The sequence below is a fragment of the Chenopodium album genome, chromosome 19, assembly GCF_948465745.1.
Source record: "Chenopodium album chromosome 19, dcCheAlbu1.1, whole genome shotgun sequence".
NCBI lineage: Eukaryota > Viridiplantae > Streptophyta > Magnoliopsida > Caryophyllales > Amaranthaceae > Chenopodium > Chenopodium album.
The window spans coordinates 39,841,994-39,863,187 of NC_137852.1; the positions used below are offsets into that span (position 1 = coordinate 39,841,994).

Here is a 21,194-nt window from a genome sequence, read left to right on the forward strand (position 1 = left end):
TTCTCTTGTACGGACTAGTATTTTGGGATTTGGATGAGGTGATACTGTGTACGTCGGCCCGGCTTGGAGTATTAGACAAGACCATTTCATGAAATTTTGTATGATCTTAGTCTGAAATGAAGTCCTCTAATGGCATATGCTCATACCCATGTCGAGTAATCTGCATGGCCACATGAGGGCAATGAAGAGTCACGAGTAACTTAGGTTACACCAATGTGTCTTGTTTTTGGATTAATCCATTCTCTGTGTTGAGGAGGTTCTTCATACACCAATTGTTAGTAATTGTTAGTTCAATTAGAAGTGTGTAATTTTGTCCAATGAACATGGTTTTTGGATCAAGGACACCCTGTTCTTTTTGATTTTTATTTTATTTTATTTTTTTTATTGTTTTGTGAGAACTGGATAAGGCTCACATAGTTTAGGAATACCTTGTTTTCAAAGATGCTGTTAATCTGATTATGATATAATCACTTGTGCTCACTCATTATTGTATATGTCGATGTTCTTCCACAGGAGTGCTTTCTCTTGTATGCCACCATAAGTTGAATCAAATTTCTTGTTTTTTCAAAAATGGAGGAAAGTGAGGCTTCAACTGTTCCTGATGGGGAGTTGATTGGAATTAAGTTCGGCCTTGCAAGCGATCATGAAATTGTGAGTAGGCAGCTCAATTTTCTGTCACATGCTTTATGATGATATTACAATGCTGCTAGTTAGTTTGGTCGGTGTTTTTCGTTATATATATATATATATATATATATATATATATATATATATATATATATATATATATATATATATATATATATAGGGTTTTAGAAAGTACTATTGTTGCCATGTATTAGCTTCTTAGGTTCATTTAGGTTGTGATTTCTAAAATAGAACCATGTATTAGCTTCTTAGGTTCATTTAGGTTGTGATTTCTAAAATAGAAATCTTTTTTTTGTTTCCTGCTGAAATCAAGCCTCTACAAAAGCAAAGGTACACCCTAGTGCGGTAGTGCCGAAAAATAATAGGTGGGAGTCCTTTCTTTTGAAGCGTAAAGAGTGTAATATAGTTTGGTTAATTGGCATGGAAGTGTACATATATCTTCACATTATATGATTTGCATATGGTGGTTGTGCAAGAGATAGACAACTACAGTTTCTTGTTTTTCTGGTTATAATCTGCCACACATCCAAAATTTTGTTTTTTCTTGTGTACTAATGGACTAATGGTACAAGTATATATCTGTCTTCTATGAAATAAAGAATTAAAGATACTTGTAGGTTGAAATTAAATTAAGCTTAATTTGAAGGTAAAGACTAAGAGGTGCTTGATATTGCAAAAATTCCACTAACTGACTAATCGTATGCTTTTCTCTCCCTTCCCACCCCTGTTGAATATTTTAGAGAGTAGTACTCCCTTTGTCCTCCAATAAAATCTTTTTGTTAGCTTTGGACACACATAATAAGGGAATTAGAAGGGTGAGTAGATGTTTTGGTGGATATGGTGTCTAAGAATAAATAAGTGATTAAAAGATAGTGGGTAAAAGGACCTACATGACATTGAGTTTGGAGTTTAGAGTTTGAGAAAGAAGTTAGTGAATGGCTCAACATCGCATGGATAAATGGGTTAAATTTTTATACTTCCGCCGTTTTTTTATAATTGCAACACTTCCCTAAAATGGAAATGTCCCAATAGTTACAAAACACCATTATAGGAAGGTTCTATGGTGAAAATTTTACTATTACCTTAATTCCTTTAAATAAAGCACATGACCCACTTGATTATACTCTTAGCAACCTATTAACCCATTATAAATGTATGATATCATGTGAGGTCCACTTTTCTTAACTAGTGTGATAAAGTGTGTTGCAACTATAAAGAAACGGAGGAAGTATTAAGTAACAATAAGATTATTTGTGGACATCCTCACACCCCATAAGGAAAATATAATTTGTGATGTAGGGATTATGGTTTTCACTTCAAGCAAGAAAGAAAAATAATGCTACTAATATAGTATGGAGAGTGGCACTTTACAACTTTTTTTGTGTGTGTTCTTTCTCACTTGTTTGTCCCAATAAATTTATGTTGAATTGTTGTTATATTATGACGTGTGCAGTGCTCCAATTCCTCCCTCCCTCATCATCATGTCCTCTTTCAGCTATCCTGTTTGATGGTGGCTGTTGCATATCCCATGTTTCTCTGATTATGACTTGGCTAATAATTTCAGTTCATATATTCTTCTATGCTTCTAAATATTTACGAGTTAGTTATATTATATTCTTTAAGAGGGTCTCAGATGCCTTGGAGTTTTTAAAAATGCTAATTGCAGCTAAATCTCCGGAAGATGGTATTTAATTTCTTTGAAGGATGACACATTGTTGCCCAAATCTATATTTAGTTGATCTATTATATGTTATGCATAATGAGGTTTTTCCCCCCCTTCATCTTGCAGCGAACATCTTCCATCAGCGATTGTCCAATTAGTCATGCTAGTCAGTTGGCAAATCCTTTTCTTGGCTTACCTTTGGAAATGGGTAAATGCGAGTCTTGTGGTACTGCAGAACCCGGAAAGTGTGAAGGTAAAACATATCCTCTTTTGTTAAAAATAAAAATTTGATGGAAGTAGCAGAAAAATTGTTTATTCAATGTATCTTATCTTGTATAACTGAATAGTGGTTGCTTGAAGGCATGCTGCTGTGAATTACCTTCCCCAGCTATCAATATTTAGTGCGACTGATATGCTCTCCTATATAGAAGAGTTTTTTGTTGTTTTGTTTTGTTTTGTTTTGTTTTTTTTTTGTTTTTGTTTTTGTTTTTGTTTGTTTGTTTGTTTGTTTTTTTTTTTTGTAAGGGAAATGAGTTAGTAGGCTTATTATTGCAAATCAAGCTCCGCTCAAGTCATGGGGGAAAGAGTTCATACATACTAGTTCGGAACTATCATTGGTATCCCATCTTGCTACTACATGGGTTACCGAATTGCCTACTCGTTTAACATGAGAAATAACAAAAATATCAAAATCAGTAGCCAACATACTAATTATAATATATACCTTATAAAGCTAAATCATAGCAACTTGATGAAAGGCACCTGTAGCATAAAAAATACTTTTCTGTTTTATAACAGCATTGAAGTCTTAAAGATCCTCTTTGTATTTATCATGTTATTAATTTACTAGTGTAATTATGGCCAAGCTTTTGTAACCTATAACGTCCTTCCCACTTTAGCCTTGAATTGAAATACTCCCTATATTTTTTTAAGTGCATCACTTATTGTTTTGGACATCTTCTATTATTTTTATTATTTTTTAGAAAATTAATTTTCTCTGCTCATATCCTTTAGTTTTTACCCAACTACTTCCTCTAATTTTTTATTTCTCCAACAAAGCCCACTTACAAATCTATGTACCGGTGAGTAATGGGTTACTAAACTAATGCCTATTAAGGATTCATCATTTCAGTCATCAAGATTTGTCTTAGAAGTTAGAATGTTTACTTCTTCACTAAATTACTATATTCTACTTTTACCTCATTGTTCACCTTGCCCTCTTTTATACTATACTTGATTTTTCTTTGTAATTAAAACAAAAACAAAGGGAGATGAGCAAAATGTGGTGGCTGATTTCCCTTCTTTTAAATCAGTTTAGCTACATCAGTATCTTATCTGGTTTGGTTTTTCATTGTCTTCACATCTCAATGATATAAGGTGGTTACTTATTATCAATACTTTATTTTTCAGGTCACTTCGGCTATATTGAGTTGCCAATACCTATCTACCACCCATCTCATGTCAGCGAATTAAAACGTCTGTTGAGCTTAGTGTGCCTCAAGTGTTTAAAGATGAAGTCAAATAAGGTATGAAGTTTTTTTTTTTTGAAGAAAAGGCATGAAGTTGAAATAATTGAAGTAAATGTTTTGTAGATCAGTGTTGTTGCAAAAGTACTTTTATTCTGATATATAATGCTGGACACTGCCGGGGTAATGCTTATAATATCATTAATGTCATCACTCATCACTGTCTTTTTGTTAAATAGATTTTATTACACTGTCTTACTTTCATACCATTACCCCTGTTAGGATTTTCTTACTCTTTTTAGTTAATAGTAATTTGAATAAGTTAAAGCATCTGTAGATGGAGTGGGCTTGTGGGCTGCTATTTCTTCATTAAATGCTTTCTTTCACTTTTATGTTGATCTGACATCATTTTCAGTCCTTTACATAATATCATGGTTTCATTTGATAGATATCATTTCTTGATGCTGCAATACTTCACATTATAGATAGGCCTAGATTCCTAAATAAGTGTTAAGGTTATGCACATGTAAGGTGATATAGGTACTAGTTGGTGGCAATACTTCCCTGCAACATTTTAATAGTGCTTACTATTCACATACTCAACTTAAATTGATTTTTGTGATTTATACTTGATGAAAAATATAGCTGTCTGGGATCTTGTTAGATTCAATTCAATATCTGCTTTATTAGAATCTATTACTTCCTCCGTTTTAGATTCTTTGCAACTTGCGGACTCCTAGGCAATTTTAGAGTGAGAGAGAGAGAGAATAAATAGATCGATGTGATTAAGAGTGAGATAGAAAGAGTTTGTTAACTACTCCCTCTGTCCCTTTATTTTTGCCCCATTGCCATTTTTTGAGTCAAACCTTGAAAACTTTGACCATAAATTACCGTTAATATATAAATAGTAATATAGTCATGAGAGGTCTTGTTAGATTCGTCTCATTATATATTTTATTAATATCACGTTTTTATAATTTTTATGTGTATGAAAATAAAGATATAAACATTTTAGGATGTGTATTGGAGACCGTGCAGAGTCAAATGGAGCAATAAAATAGGGACGTAGGGAGTAATAAGGAAAGTGGTGCAACTAATTTGAAACTTCCGTTTTAGGAAAGTAATGCAACTAAAAATAACAGAGGAAGTATAATCATTTCTAATGTATAACTAAAGATATATATGATTAAAGTTATGCATCTGCAAATGGGAAAATAAGAAACGTTGCTAGTAAAAAAACAAATTAATTAGCTGTTTGGTTACACATAGAAAGTTGCAATTACTATGAATTGGCAATTTCTTTGGAGCTATTCTTTCTGTGATGTACTGATGTGTGTATAATAGTTTGGGTGATCTTAAGAAGGGCTTTTGCATTCTTGGGGGAAGGTCTACTTTCCTAAGGGAGCTAGGTAAGCAGCGTCTGCCATTATGTGCGAATTGTAACAAAAGTTCCTATGCCAATTCCAACCAAACAGTTCATCGAATTTCTTCGTGGAATTTATACTTCACATTTATTTTGAGGTCAATTGAACAACCAATTATTAAGGAATTGTAATGTCAGACATGGTTAACTATATTTTCCATAGTAAATTAAGATTCGGCTTCTGTGTATGTACGTAATAGTCCATAATCGGTTTCTGCCTTTGTTCAATTTCATGAAACTGTGATATTGTATTGTTGTGTTTTTTGCTATGTAAATTTTAGTTTTTTTGCGTCTTCAAAAAAAAAAAATTTAGTTTTTTGCTGCCATTTTTCAAAATGATTTTAGTTTTCATTGTGAACATTTTTGCTTGTTCCAATAATAAACTGCTACATATTAAACTTTGGCTTAAGCTCTTGCATTGCATTTTATATGTTTCATTGTATGAATATGCTCAATCCTCTTTGATCTTTATCATGTTTGCTTGTTGTATATCTTTCCAGTTCCCAGTGAAGAACAATGGTGTTGCGGAGAAATTATTGTCAGCATGTTGTGATGTAAGTATTCACATTCTGTATGTATTTCTTGGCTTTTAAAAATTGTGTGACAAATTTTCAACTTATGCTCTATATGTTATCTTTAAAATCTGAAATATAAACAAATTAGATGATAACTTTTTGAAGCTAGTGCTGGATTGCTGGTACCCCTTCCCCCCGGTGTTAGGATCAATGTCAATATTGAACATATTTAGTTGGGGTAACTTTGAACAGAGTGCATTTATGTACTGTACATTCTAATGTAGAATTAAAATAGAATACTATAAAATTTACAATTCGCCTTTAATTAATGAAGCTTTAAGGTCAGCTCGAAAACAATTAGTGTTGGTGTTGTGAAAGGGACCCTTTTTTTTTTGTTATCAGTGACCATTGTTTTGAGGTACATGCGTATATCCTTTTTTTTGTTATCAATGGCTTTCTTAGTTAAGACTTGAGATGGTCAGTTGTGGGAGTCATGACTTCTGAAGGGAAGTGATTAAGTTCATAGTTACTGCTGCAGTGGCGAATTTATGTTGAAGGAGGGGGGGGGGGGGGTCCTTTGCTGGCAGTGTTATTTATTTGTCCAACTTTGCTATCCCCTTATTCTACATTATTTACACATTTTTTTTCTACTTACCACCTTATTATACTATATTCACACCTTATTTTTCACCATACATTCGACTTTTATACAACCATCTACCTTTTTATACATACAGTTTCTTGCCTAATCCATCTTCTCACACCCACTAAACTCTCCTAGAAACAAAAGTCTGCAATACGAAATCAGAGGGGTAAATGCTTTGGCTATGTTTCACATGAATTTTGTAGCGAGACATGTTTTACTACTAATTTACATAACAATTGTAAGTTAGAAACTTTTAAGTCTTGTATAAACTTTTGCTTTTATGAATGCTTATAGATCATTAAATTACTTTACTTTCTCTGTTATTACAAAATAAATGCAGATATTAACTAGTGCTTGAAACTATTGAGCTTAAAATGATTTGTTCATTATTTGTTTAATTACATATCACGGTCCAATTTTTGAAAAAAATAGGCACCATAGGAAAAAAGTCTCAAGTGAACAAATTTTCCTAACTTCAATTCTAGTATATAGGAAAAAGTCTTAAGTGGATTAATTTTCTTGACTACAATTCTAGTTGTAAGTTCATTTTTATTTAAAAATTGACCCTGCTGTATGCTATATCTGGACATGCCATTTTACTGCTGCAATGCAATTGGAGTTTTGAACAATGTGTCTTAAGCCCCTCCTCCCCCCCCCCCCCCCCCCCCCCCACTCGCTGTAAGCTTTGTTTATTTGGACTCTTCAGAATGCTGTGTGGAGAATACTCTGTATTTACCATGTGTTTTTGTTTGTTTTTTTTTGTAAGTTTTATACTAGTATATGCTGTTTTTTGTTTGTATTAACCTCATTGTGGTTCGAATTTTTCTTAGGAAGCATGCAGTGTATCGATTAAAGATATCAAGAACAGTGATGGTGCTTTTTTCCTAGAGCTGAGAGTACCAACCAGATCAAAAGTGCAAGATGGTTGGAACTTTCTTGAAAGATATGGTTACAGATATGGGGATGGTTGTGCTAGGACGCTGCTTCCTTCTGAGGTTTGATTCCCATAATTTTTTGCTGTCTTTGGAACTTTCTCAAATGATTTGGGTTACAGATGTCACTGTGCAGGGCTGATTATTATGCAAGTCGAGCTCGAGTATCACTAAGCTCGACTCGAACTCGTTAGGCTCGACTCGAGCTCGAAAACTCGTGAGCTGTTCTCAAGCTCATGAACTCTTCTTGTTAGTTCAATAGTCAAGCTCGAACTCGCGCTCGATTTAAGCTCTAATGAAACTCGATTTAAGCTCAACTCGTGCTCAATTTGAGCTCGTCTTAAGCTCGATTGGGGTTCAACTTGTACTCAATAGCAGGTCCCAATATGAGGCCCATACTAAATATCTAGTACAATATTTGGTTACTTTATAACATTTTTCACCCATCTTCTTTTCCAAAACTTCAATGTGGGAATGTGGGTTTGTAGAAAATCTAATGCCATAAGTGTTCTTTTATATATCTCTCATTCTACTCTACCTCATTATAATTTTTCAATGTGGTACAAGTTGTGTGACATCATATATTATTTTATAGCTTTGTAAAATTATAGTATTATAGACATATACATACCATCAACATTCTAATATGCATAATATTTTATTACCAACAACCTTTACATTTTATTACTTATACAATCTAAATTGGCTTTATTTTCTTACAGAATTGTATATTTGATTGAAGTAATATTATGTACCTCCTCCGTTTTTATTTAGTTGCAACACACCCCTTTGGCACGCATTTTAAGGAATATTAGACTAGGTAAACGGATAAATTAATTAACAAAATTTACCACCGATGGGAAGAAAGAGATAAGTTGCTAATGTTTAAATTTTATAGCTTAATGCATTCGTTTACCTAGTTTAATCCCCTCCTTGAAAAGCGTGATAAAAGGTGTGTTGTAAGTATAAAAAAATAGATTAAGTATTTAATTAGTTTGATATTCTTGTATATGATATTGTGATTACAAAAAAAAATATAACGTTATTAATTTTATCTTAATGCATTATCCTTTAAAGCTAAAAGACTTAATTAAGACATTAAGAGAATAATTTTAAAAAATTGTTTGAAGTATAAAAATATTTTTTAAAACAAATGTTAATCATATCGAGCTTCTCAAGAGCTTTTGAGTCGAGTATTGGCTTGCTCGACTCGACTTGTTAGAGTTCCGGCTCGAGCTCGAGTCGAGCTTATTCGAATTGAGTGTTGACCGAGTAGCTCGCGAGTTGTAAGCAGCCCTTGCTGTTTGCTTTGTTATTTACTTTCAATGACATCAAAAGTTTCCTGTGTTAAGTGTTGATGTCCTCGAAGTTTATGTTCTTTTTCGGTTCATATGTATGTTGGTTCCAGTATTGCGACAATCTGATCATAATTGATGCTTGATTGACTGAGTTTCAGTAATTTGTTAGTACCCATCAAAATTTTGTTTTATTACGGAGTATGTTTTATGTTATTCTTTCTTATGTCCAACACTCTTTCCATCTTTAAATTTGTCTAATAAAAAAATAATCTAAAATAGAGTTTAAAATTATCTTATGTATATCTTGATTATCTAAGTGTGCCCCCCTTCCCCGAACCTATCCATTGCTTTGCATCCTGGAGTTTGGTCATATTTTCTCATCCATCTACTCATAACTAATCAGGTTCTAGCGATGTTGAAAAAATTACCTGAAGATACAAGAAGAAAGCTTGCAAAGAAAGGATACATCCCGCAAGAGGGGTACATTTTGCGCTATGTACCTGTTCCTCCTAACTGCTTATCTGTTCCAGATGTATCAGATGGAGTCAGTGTTATGTCATCGGTGAGTTGTACTATGTTTGTATGTTTGACATTTGAACACTTAACCTGTTATAATTGTCGCCTTGTGATGTTTTAGGATCTTTGCTCAGCGATGTTGAAGAAAGTTCTCAGGCAAATCGAGGTTATTCGGAGCTCTCGATCCGGTGAACCCAATTTCGAGTCGCATGAAGTTGAAGCCAATGATTTGCAAGTTGCTGTTTCACAGTATCTCCAAGTCAGAGGCACTGGAAAGGTATAACTTGTAATGCCCGTAGTTTTACTTAGATGCAAAAATGCAATTGAATGAGCTTATTATAATTGGGAGCATACAGATTTACTTATTAACAGCCATTAATTTATTTGCCAGGCTGCTCGTGATGGTGACAACCGGTACGGGGTAAGCAAAGAAGGCAACAACACTTCAAAAGCTTGGGTCGACAAAATGAAAACCTTGTTCATAAGTAAAGGGTCTGGTTTCTCTTCAAGGTCTGTCATCACTGGTGATGCTTACAGGGCTGTAAATGAAGTTGGTGTGCCCTGTGAGATTGCCCAAAAAATGACATTTGAAGAGAGAGTGAACGTGCATAATATACAGTACCTTCAAAATCTGGTAGATAACAATTTGTGTCTCACCTTTAGGGATGGGTTGTCAACATATTCGTTGAGGGAGGGTTCTAAGGGGCATACGTTCCTAAGACTTGGACAAGTTGTTCATAGGAGGATTATGGATGGGGATATAGTTTTCATTAATCGGCCTCCTACTACTCATAAGCATTCTCTTCAAGCATTGCGTGTGTACATTCATGAAGATCATGTGGTCAAAATAAACCCTCTTATGTGTGGTCCTCTGGCTGCAGATTTTGATGGGGACTGTGTTCACTTATTTTATCCCCAATCGCTTTCTGCTAGGGCTGAAGTTTTGGAGCTGTTCTCTGTTGAGAAACAGTTGCTGAGTTCACATAATGGAAATCTGAACTTGCAGCTATCTACTGATTCTCTGTTGTCTTTAAAGACTATGTTTAAGGTTCATTTTCTTGACAGAGCATCGGCTAACCAATTGGCTATGTATGCCTCTAATCTTTTGCCATCTCCTGCACTGTGGAAAGCATGTCCTTCAGTTTCGAAAAAAGAGAAAGCATATTCTTCTGGTCCTCTCTGGACTGCTCAGCAAGTTTTGCAGACAGCTTTACCAACCCACTTTGAATGTCATGGCGATAGATTGTTGATACATGACAGTGAAGTGTTAAAGTTAGACTTCAATCGGGATATTGTGGCATCAGTCATTAGTGACGTTCTCACGTCATTGTTCTTTAACAAAAGCCCGAAAGATGCTTTGAACTTTTTTGACTCTGTGCAACCCCTTTTGATGGAAAATTTGTTTTCTGAGGGTTTTAGTGTGGGGCTGCATGATTTTTTTTTCCCCAAATCCGAGTTGCAAAATATTCAAAGGAATTTACAAGATCTTTCACCCCTGTTAATGCAGCTAAGATCATCCTTCAATGAGCTAGTGCAGCTGCAATTTGAAAATCATATTCGGGAGCTCAAATCCCCAGTTGGAAATTTTATTCTTATATCTTCAGCACTTGGAAATCTGATTGATTCTAGGAGTGACTCTGCAATTGATAAAATTGTTCAGCAAATCGGGTTTTTGGGACTGCAGCTTTCTGATAGGAGGAAGTTTTATTCTAGTGGACTGGTGGAGGAAGTAGCGAGTCTCTTTCAACAAAAGTATCCATATGCAACTTCGCATCCTTCAGAGGAGTTTGGGTTTGTAACGAGTTGTTTCTTCCATGGCCTGGATCCTTATGAAGAGATAGTTCACTCTATTGCTACCAGGGAGGTAATTGTCCGATCATCAAAAGGACTGGCTGAGCCTGGAACACTGTTTAAGAATTTGATGGCAGTTCTTAGAGATGTTGTCATTTGCTATGATGGTACTGTTAGAAATATCAGCAGTAATTCTGTCATTCAATTTGAATATGGGATTGGAGGGATGGCATCTCAGAGTTTGTTTCCTGCTGGAGAGCCTGTTGGAGTTTTGGCAGCAACGGCCATGTCAAATCCTGCTTACAAGGCTGTTCTGGACTCTTCTCCCAATAGTAATTCTTCTTGGGATATGATGAAGGTATTCTTTCATTTTCTGTTTAGTTATTACTAACAAGATAATGTTGACTTTAGATTGTTAATCAAGCTTATGGTGTATATTTACTTGATGAATTTCTATTTTAATTCTTATTCCTTGTTTGTTAGCTGCTGATTCATCTTACTTGTACCAGGAAATATTGTTTTGCCGTGCAAATTTCAGGAATGATAATAATGATCGGCGGGTTATATTATATTTGAATGATTGTTGTTGTGGTAGGAAGTATTGTCAAGAAAATGCATCATGCCTGGTAAAAAATCGTTTGAAAAAGGTTAGCCTCAGAGATGCTGCAATTGAGCTATCAATTGAGTAAGTTTCTTTTACCACCTTTTTTGGGTATACGAATTCTATATAGTGGTGGTGTTATACCTTGTTGAGAAATTTATGTTGCCATTTCTCTTCAGTACTTTTTCCCTTGGTCCATAATTAATTTTCTTAACTAATTATGTTTGATTCAAATTTTCAATCATTAATGTAAGATGTACTTACAAAATTAAAATGTCGATTTATTGTGTGATCCAAGTCTTTCTAGTCTATTAAAATGAATGATGTTATGTTGTTGAATGTTTGTTCTTTACAGTCGCAATATGTGCTTTACATTCCATACTTATTTTATCTGTTTTTATGCTGCTTGAATGCTTATGGGATAACTCCATTCAGGTACAAGCGGCCAAAGCTTGAACCTGAAAGTTGTGAAATGGACACAGGACTTGTTGGTCATATTCATCTCAATGCGGTTTGTAGACTTTTTGCCCTCTTATTCCTTATTGACTTTGTAAACATTAGTTTTTCTTGTGGAAAGGTTTCAATTATGTGACAAGTTTTATGTTGTGTAGGGCTTGCTCAAGTCATCGGGCATTGGTATGCGTGACATTTTACAAAAATGTGAAGAACAAGTAAACATGTTACGTAAGAAGAAGAAATATGGTTATCATTTTAAGAGGATACTTTTGTCTGTAAGGTAGGTTCATGCCATGTTTCATGTTGTTTTTTTTGCAGTGTAGTATCTGATTGTTCTGACGGTGATAATTTGATGATAGTTATTCATACAAAATTTTGTGGATAAAATAATGCGTAATAATTTCGATTCATAATAACTGTGTCAATGATTCCCTACTTATGCTATGTTATGACTGCAAATGCTTCTGATTGCTCTGATTTCTGAATGTCTCTTTCTTCTCTGATGCAGTGAATGTTGCTTCTTCAACCATTCTGATAGCAAATGGACTGACATGCCATGTTTGAAATTCTATTGGCAAGACATGCCTGACTCTGATTTGGAAAGAACAAAACATATCATGGCTGATATGATCTGCCCAGTTCTATTGGACACAATTATTAAAGGTACTTTTTTTACTTTATTTGGGGAAATTTTCAGGACTTGCTTAATAAATTCTATTTGTACTGAGTTGCTTTCTTGTGGTATGAATGTTTCGTCCCCATGTTTAACTTATGTACTGCAGTGGATGTCATTTCTGTTTCAAATAATGGTTGCTTAAGTATGCTGTAATAGCAATGCTTTTGTCGCTCAATTGTGTGGAGTTTAATCTGTATCTTAGAAACTGTGTTTTTTAGCGATAAGTTGTGCTGTATAAGATGTGTGTATCTGTGTAGGTGATGCTAGTAACTTAATTGGTCAAGAACAGGACTGTAAGCTTCTAGAAGAATGATATTTTGGGAATAAGGAGATATATTCTTGTTTTAACACTTAACTGGTTTCATGCATCTTCTAAATTTCAGCTGCAATTTTATGGAATATTTTCCACTTTTACTAGTTATGATTCCCTCTGTTATGTAAAGCTGGTATCACTTTGTAGAAACGAAATATGGATTGATTACTTGTCTGCAATAGGTACTCACTTGTCCAACACTTGTGTATGGATTACCCATGCAGTTTTGAGTTTTGACCTTCATTTTAAGATGGTTATAGTGGATATTACTAGCTTTACGAGTTAGACTGATTAAGGGAGTGAAATCATTTAGAAGAGTGAAAATTTTGTTTTTACTGTAAAAGTCACCTGGCACCGAATTTGTGATAAAAGGATGTAGGTTTTAAGCGTAGGATAACAGTCATAATTTGACTGAGTGTAAGTATGCAATTGAGGTTATAATGTAACATAACACTGATTGTGTTAGTATAATGATACCTGCTTTAATTGGTTCCTTTGTTTTGGGTGAAATTAAGGAGTTGAAAGATGTGGAATCATTAGTCTTCTTTCTTTTCTTTGCAAGGATTTTAACCTTGGTTCAGGATGAGTCGAAAGAGAGGGTTTTGATGGTATGGAGCTCCTTTTTGCATTATTATGGAAGACTTGTCCTATTCTGATTGTCCTTTTCTGATGTACTTTCTTATCAATAATTCTAGTGAAATTTTCCCATCTAAGAGAATCAGAACAATGTTACATGGAAATCTGAATTAGGATACTGCTTCTGCACTGAGTGGGGGCTGCTATACGTGTTCTCTCTGTTAAATTTTCTCCAGGAGATAGGATAAATTTAGTAAATCTTGAAATTTGTTTTGTTTTTGTTTTGCAGGTGATCCACGAATTTCCACTGTCAATATTACCTGGATTAGTCCAGGCACTACAACTTGGGTACAGAGTCCTTGTAGCAGTACAAAGGGTGAATTAGCTGTGGAGGTGGCTCTGGAGAAGACAGCTGTCAGGCAAAGTGGTGATGCGTGGAGGATTGTACTGGATTGTTGTCTACCTGTATTTCATCTAATTGATACAAGGCGCTCTATTCCATACGCAATAAAGCAAATCCAGGATCTATTTGGAATATCCTGTGCCTTTGATCAGGCAGTGCAGGTACATTTCAACTGATTATCCATCACTACTTGCTTGTATTGCTTTATTTCCATCCTCTAAACATTTTTTGTATATTGGTATGATATAGACTGCATCTTGCTCCAGGTTCTTTTGTAATATAGGTACCCATTTGATTTGATTTAAAATTGTGTCTTGATACATTGAAGCTTAGTGTGTCAGTAACTACCAACATCTTTTAGGTTCGTATAAGGGCCTTGTGACTTGACATGCTTCTTTGAAGCAAAAGGGAAACTGAGCGCTGCCCCGTATTACTAGTGTCTCCTGCTTCAAAGATCCCTTGAGATTAGAATTCAGCTTTTTATGTCATGATTTTTGGCTTTGAGATTTTTTGTGCCGTGGTTGTTTTGGTTTTGGCTGGATTTCTTATTAGATATGCGCCTTTTGCTCTTTAGTGTATCATCTTGTTGGAAGCAGGTACTGTTTTTTTATCCCCTTGGTCGACAAGTTTTCAGTCTGTTTTGTATCACCTGGCATTGTTGTGTCATCGTCATGCTTGGTAATTTTGACTCTGTATGTGTGTGGATTCAGCATGTGTATTAGTTATCATTGGCTATAAAATTTTATTTATAATTATTCCTTGTTGACAATGTTCTGAGTTGATGTAGTTATTATTAATTTTCATTATTAGGATAAACTTACCAAATTTGATCTTATTTTGTGCATTTAGACTATATAATTCTTCTTTTCTTTGCCATTATTATGTTTTAGGTGAACCTCTTCTGTATGGGTTCACACCAATGTGAACTCTATCAATCTATGCATCGGCACAACTTTAGGTCATTAGATGTTGCTGCATGGTTTTACTCTTAATTGTCAAAATGATCTGAGACTGGTGTTCAATTTCCTGAGGCGGCGACTCTACTTATTATCTAAAAGCTTCTGATTTTGCACAAATTTACTTGAAGATATATATATCTGATTGTGGAGATACCTAAGTCTCTCACTCTCTCTCTCTTTCCCCCTTGGGTTTTCTATTTCCATGCATAACATTTGCGGGTATTTACGAGTAGTAGACTCTCTCTCTCTCTCTCTCTCTCTCTGCCTGATCTGTGAATTCAGTATTTGTGTTTGTCTATGTGTTTCTATGTCATTAGAGACCTTCAAAATATTGGTGTTAGAGGGCTTGGTTCCTCTGCCGTAGAAACTAGACATATCTCATGTAACAGTACATCAAATGTTGTATGATGTGTGACAAACTTATGATAGTTTGATAGATATAGGCTGTCATCCAAAAGTAGAGTATGCAATAGTGCTTTATTGTTACTTTGTTGGATTCGTATCACTTTATATTGTCATAACATCATATCATTATAATTTTTTTAATAAATTTAGTAGTAATTTAAGATATTAGTTATTGAATCAATGCATTTTCAAGCGGTGAATTGGGAAGTATTGCAATTTAGAAAAGAACCGAGGAAGCATTACTGTTTTCTTTAAAAATCAAAAGTTGTTTGACCAACTTGCTAAATTGTTGTTTTCTGGTAATTGCAGCGCCTTTCAACATCTGTAACTATGGTCACAAAAGGTGTTCTCAAAGAGCATCTGCTTCTGTTGGCCAGTAGTATGACGTGTGCAGGGAATTTGGTTGGCTTCAATACGAATGGAATAAAGACTTTACGCCGAACACTGAATGTTCAAATTCCTTTCACTGAGGCAACTCTATATGTAAGAAGTTTCACTTTATTTAATTTTATTTTTAGTTCTTGATATTCCTCAAGTTCATCATATAAGGCGATTGCTGTTTATGGCTGAGGCAGAAAAGGATCCTTTGAATCAGAATATTTAAAAGTTTAGGAGTATTTGATTAAGTTTTTTAAACATTGCATCAAATGCTGATGCGAGGAAGTGAGAATTATCTAGAAAATTTGTGTTTAATGCTGATTTTTTTTCCCTTGAATGAAGTTGAAAACTACACTATGTGGCCTATATAATTTTTTTTGGTGTTTAGAGAGCCACAAGGGCAGGAGATGATAATCGATCTCAGGATCACCTGGGACCGGGAGGGGAGCTCTAACCATTTGAGCTATCCCTCACTCTCAATGTGGCCTATATAATGAATGAGAGTAACTAGTATCTATTATCAGTGATCTTTTAATGATGTTTAATATATTGCATCGTGTACTTTTTTTTCCTGCTTGGCCAGACACCGCGCAAGTGTTTTGAAAGAGCTTCTGAGAAGTGTCATGTAGATACTCTGGCAAGCATTGTAGGATCATGCTCGTGGGGTAAGCGTGTTGCTATAGGTACTGGTGCCAAGTTCGATCTCCTCTGGGACACAAAAGAGGTATTGCGTCCTGTTTAAAATTCACGTGTGTTTGAAAATCCATATTCACCATTTCTTGGTTCATTCAATTGATTTGCTGATCACTATTCAAATCCCACAGATTGAATTGGCTGACAAACCAACTGATGTTTACAACTTCCTTCATCTGACGAGTAGCGCAAATGAGGAAGAGGTTGATAGTGGGGGCTTGGGTGAAGATATTGACACCTTTGACAAGGATGTATACATGGAACCAGCTCTATCCCCTGAACAGGAAAACAAGGCTGTCTTTGAAGATGCTATTGAAATGGGTTTAGATTCTGAAATTCCTGGAGCAGGTGGATCAAGTTGGGATGCAATACCTTCATCTGGTACAGGATGGAATGCAAACAAAACTGATACTGGTGCTGGCTCGGCAGAAGGCAGTGGTTGGTCTTCCTGGGGATCAAAGAAAAGTCAGTCACAGCCAGAAGATGCATCCAAGTCTGATGGTTGGTCTTCATGGGGGTCGAAGAAAAATCAGCCACAGCCAGAAGATTTATCAAAGACTGGTGAATTGGATGCATTAAAAACTTGGGGTGGGTCTAATCATGGGGAGCCTTCACCTACTTGGGGCCAACCAGTCAAAGAGCCTAATGACACAAGCATCAAGAATGATCTTAAGGAAGTTTCTGGTTCTGGCTCAGCAGAAGGTGGTGGTTGGGCAAATTGGGGGTCAAAGAAAGATCTGTCCAAGCAAGAAGATTCACCAAGAACTGGTGGTTGGGAATCTTCAAAGTCTTGGGCTGGGTCTAAACCAAAACAACCTTCATCTGCATGGGGTGCAGTCAAAGAGGCTGATGAAAATGCAGGTTGGAAGCAAAGTGATTCCAGAAAAGATCTTGCTTCCGGCTCTGGAGAAGGTGGTGGTTGGTCAGCTTGGGGACCAAAGAAGGATCTTCCGCAGCCTGAAAGTTCATCCAAGGAAAATGGTTGGGATGCATCAAAATCTTGGAGTAATTCCGATTCGAAAGAACCCTGTAAAGCCTGGGGTGAACCAGCAAAAGAAACTGATAGTGCAGGCTGGAAGAAAAATGATCCTCAGGGAGATTCTGGAAACTTGGGAGAAACAAGTGGCTGGAATGATAAACTGCTAAAGGCAAACAAATCAAGTTCAGAACAGTATCAGCCTTCAAGTTCTAAAGGCTGGGATTCTACTGGAGGAAAGGATACTGGGTTCGAAAAAAGTAATGACTGGGCTGGTAAGGGTGAGAAGAAAGGGGATTCAAATGGCCTGGATTCTCGAGTAGGGAAAGACAATGAACAGCCTTGGGATATTGCTAGTAATGTTGATGTCAAGAAGTCTACATGGGGACAAACTGTTGGCAATTCTTGGAAGAAGAGTGATCAAGGAAGTTCAGGCGGATGGACTAATGATAATGCAAAGGAACAAGATCGTGCGAGACAAGGAAAACCTTGGGGTAAAAGTAATAAAGGGTCTGGTAGCTGGAGCTCTGGTCAGGGTAACCAGCACCCTGTTTCCCAAGGGGTATCTGAGAAAGTAGAGAACAAGGCAGCGACTTGGGGACAGCCTAAAGATTCATCCTGGAAACAGAACGACAAAAATGATGGTGGATGGGGTTCTTCCAATATCAATCAGCAGGGAGCAGGTAGAAGCTGGGATTCCAAAAGGAAAGGAAGCAATGTTCAGTCTTGGGGACAGCAAGTTGACCCAACCAGTAATGATAGCAAAGAGGTAAAGAATTTTCCTCACTTGTTCAACAGACCACTTGAAATTTGAATTGTTTTTATATCTTTCAGAGTTGAACCTAAATTATATATTTTTTTTCCATTGATTTTATTTTGTATACTGGATGTCTATGTGATCAAAGCTTTTTTGCTAACATAATTGTTGGTGTAAATCCTATATGGCTGATATATCATGTACTCATTTGACAGTACTACCTTTTTTTGTGACACTTTGACCTTTTGTATTATTCACATATCAACTTTAACTGAATTTTAATTGTTTAATGTTGTATAATATATTGTTGGATTAGTCTCAAATTATATTTTCATAATATTAACTCTAATTTTTACTTAATACACTACGAAAGGTATTAACGGTCAAACTTATGCCTCGGCATCCGTGAAAAGTGCTATTTTGTCACTTAATTATACTAGGGGGAGTATGATTTAGGAGAGTTTACGCAAATAAATTTGTGTTTTAATATTTCTTATTATGAAGAAAGAAATCTGATAAAGTTGATCAACAGGATAAGAACATAGGAAGTAGTGCTGATGGATGGAGTTCTGGCAAGGTTAATGGTAATACCAGTCCTGGTGGTTGGGGCGCTGTTGAAGCCAACAGTGATGGTGTTACCAGCTCATGGGGGTCTCAAAAGGAAGGCAGGCCTCAGGCATCTGCTTGGGGACAGTCGGACAATGGCAGTGAAGCTGCAGGTAGCTGGATGTCAGAGAAAGAAATTGCTGATAAGGCCTCTGCAGAAGATGGTCTGAGTAACTGGGATTGTAAAAAAGGAGAGGGAAAGTCTCAATCTTCATGGGGACAGCCAAGTGATTCAACCCTAAAGAAGTCTGCACTAAGTGCTGATGAATGGGGTTCTGATAAGTCAAAGCAGCCTGGGAATTCATCTGGTTGGGGTTCTCAAGAGACTAACTTTGGAAAGGACAGTGAGAAACAGGACTCTTGGGGGAAACCAAATTCTTCAACTTGGAAGAAAGATTCTGGTGAAAAGCCTCATGGTTCTGATGATTCACAATCACCTTGGGGACAGCCTGGAGGGTCTGGATGGAATAAAAAACGGCCTGAAGGTGGTCGTGGCTGGGGCTCCTCAAACACTGGTGAGTGGAAAAGCAGGAAGAATCAAAATCATAACCCTAACCAGAATCGACCCCCAAGGGGACCAAATGATGATTCTGCTAGTGTGGCACTAACTGCTACTAGAAAAAGAATGGACTTATTTCCAGCTGAAGAGCAAGATGTCCTATCTGAAGTTGAATTGGTTATGCAGTCGATTCGAAGAATCATGCATCAGTCTGGGTAAATCTACAACTTTTCTCTACTGTATTTGATTGATTGATGCATTTCTTAGTTTAATTTGCGAGGATGATAATTGTCCTCTGTTTGTTATTAGCTGACAAGTTTTGACATAGGCTCTATATATTACCTTGTTCTTTAAGTGATTTATTGAAAAAAGTGATGTGGTCTTGTTAGATTCATCTCACCTAAGAGTATTGATAATTTGAAATTTAATTTCTTTTTTTTTTTTTTTTTTTTTTTTTTTTTGAATGGTAATTTCTTTTGTTTGTTGTGACTCACTTTCTGAATATTTTTTTTTGTCTGTTGATAAGTGAATATATTGATAGTCAAAATCCTGTGTTGGCAAATGTGTCAACTAAAATGAAACAAAGTATTGGAAGGTCAAACCCTGATGGTGACAAGTGGACTATTGATGATAAATTCTGGTTTTATCAGTTGATAAATACTTAGGAATAGGTGTGCAGGACTTGGTTTGTTTCTTCTGGCTGTTTGTATGATTTATGCAAGTATTTGGAATTATGTAATTGGGGGAGGGGGGGGGGGGGGGGGGGCGCGGGCGGATGGGGGGATCTTTGTGTTGGGCTGTTTGAGAATTACACAAATGGGAAATTTTTTTTACATCATTCTGATTGCAATGGTGTTCCAATTAATAATTTGTAGGTGTAATGACGGAGAACCACTCCCTCCTGATGATCAAAAGTATGTTATTGACAATGTGCTGAACTACCATCCTGATAAAGCGGCTAAAATTGGGGCTGGAGTTGATTTTATTACGGTATGCTATATGTAGCTCTTGCTATTGAAATCCTTTTTTATTGTTTTATGAAGTCTAAATAATTTCTAAAAAAAATTTCATGTTGCAGGTTAAAAAGCATAGCAACTTCCAAGAAAGCCGTTGCTTTTATGTCGTCTCAACCGATGGGCAGAATGTGGACTTCTCATACATCAAGTGCTTGGAGACTTATGTTAAGGGAAAGTACCCTTCAGTTGCCGAGTCCTTCACGTCCAAGTATTTCAGAAGGCCGCCTCGTCCTGGAGGTAATCCCTCACCTGCAAGTCCCTCGCCTGCTAGCCCTTTGCCTGCAAGCCCCCCACCTCCAAGTCCTTTACCATCAAGCTCCTGAGTCTCCTTTAAGTGTTGGTTGTTTTGATGGGTAATATTCTTGCTTTATTTTGTGTACATAACTAGATATTAGTAGCTGTTTCAGCCAAGATTTTAGCTTTGAATGCTCTCCTCACATTACTGCTCCCTCTTGGAAATGCACTCCAAGTCACTCATTGAGTAATGGGGCTGTTTCTGGAAACTTTATGCCTAGTTAATTTTGTACAGAATTAGAAGTTATTTCAGCTAGGAGTAAAGTGTACATGACTGTAAAGTTTTGGCGTTTAGGAATGAGTTTTCACTCTCACTTCTCAATTGCCTCCTCTCTTTCTAGATAGTTTTCTGTATCAACTGCCATATTTTGTTGCCTTTCAGTCTTGTTGAAATGGAACACACTCTGCTGATGCCATAATGCAACTACTACTGATTGATAGGTCAATATCGTGTTTGTCCACAATCCTTGATATGTCTGCAAGTTATTGTGTCAGGACTGCTATTTTAGGATGTAGAGGGTTAAACCTCATGCTCGTAGCGTGCAATTGTTTTGAAATTCATCAGACTGCTACTGTGCTACAGGTGTACAAATGTGCAATAACCTTATATCTAGAAACAGGTGTGCAAATGTGCAATAACCTTATATCTAGAAGAGCACTATTCTCATCCTTGTACAGCCTTTGGCCT

General features: G+C 36.1%; 1 protein-coding gene across 2 annotated transcripts; it reads left to right on the forward strand.

The window, feature by feature from the left end:
* The first annotated feature begins 519 nt into the window (after positions 1-519).
* LOC145593665 (DNA-directed RNA polymerase V subunit 1-like) lies at positions 520-20,970 on the forward strand. 2 transcript variants are annotated; one of them, XM_081649963.1, is made up of 19 exons: positions 520-651; positions 2,438-2,564; positions 3,722-3,837; positions 5,701-5,754; positions 7,192-7,356; positions 8,995-9,153; positions 9,229-9,384; positions 9,499-11,256; positions 11,408-11,583; positions 11,935-12,010; positions 12,111-12,235; positions 12,464-12,618; positions 13,810-14,084; positions 15,597-15,770; positions 16,249-16,389; positions 16,490-18,103; positions 18,624-19,411; positions 20,072-20,186; positions 20,275-20,970. In XM_081649963.1, exons 1-19 carry the CDS (start codon positions 571-573, stop codon positions 20,533-20,535), a joined length of 6,516 nt encoding a protein of 2,171 aa, XP_081506089.1. In that variant the 5' UTR covers positions 520-570; the 3' UTR covers positions 20,536-20,970. The 2 variants fall into 2 exon arrangements, with proteins under 2 accessions (XP_081506089.1, XP_081506090.1); XM_081649964.1 differs by lacking the exons at positions 520-651; positions 2,438-2,564; positions 3,722-3,837 and adding an exon at positions 5,124-5,186.
* The last annotated feature ends 224 nt before the right edge of the window (positions 20,971-21,194 follow it).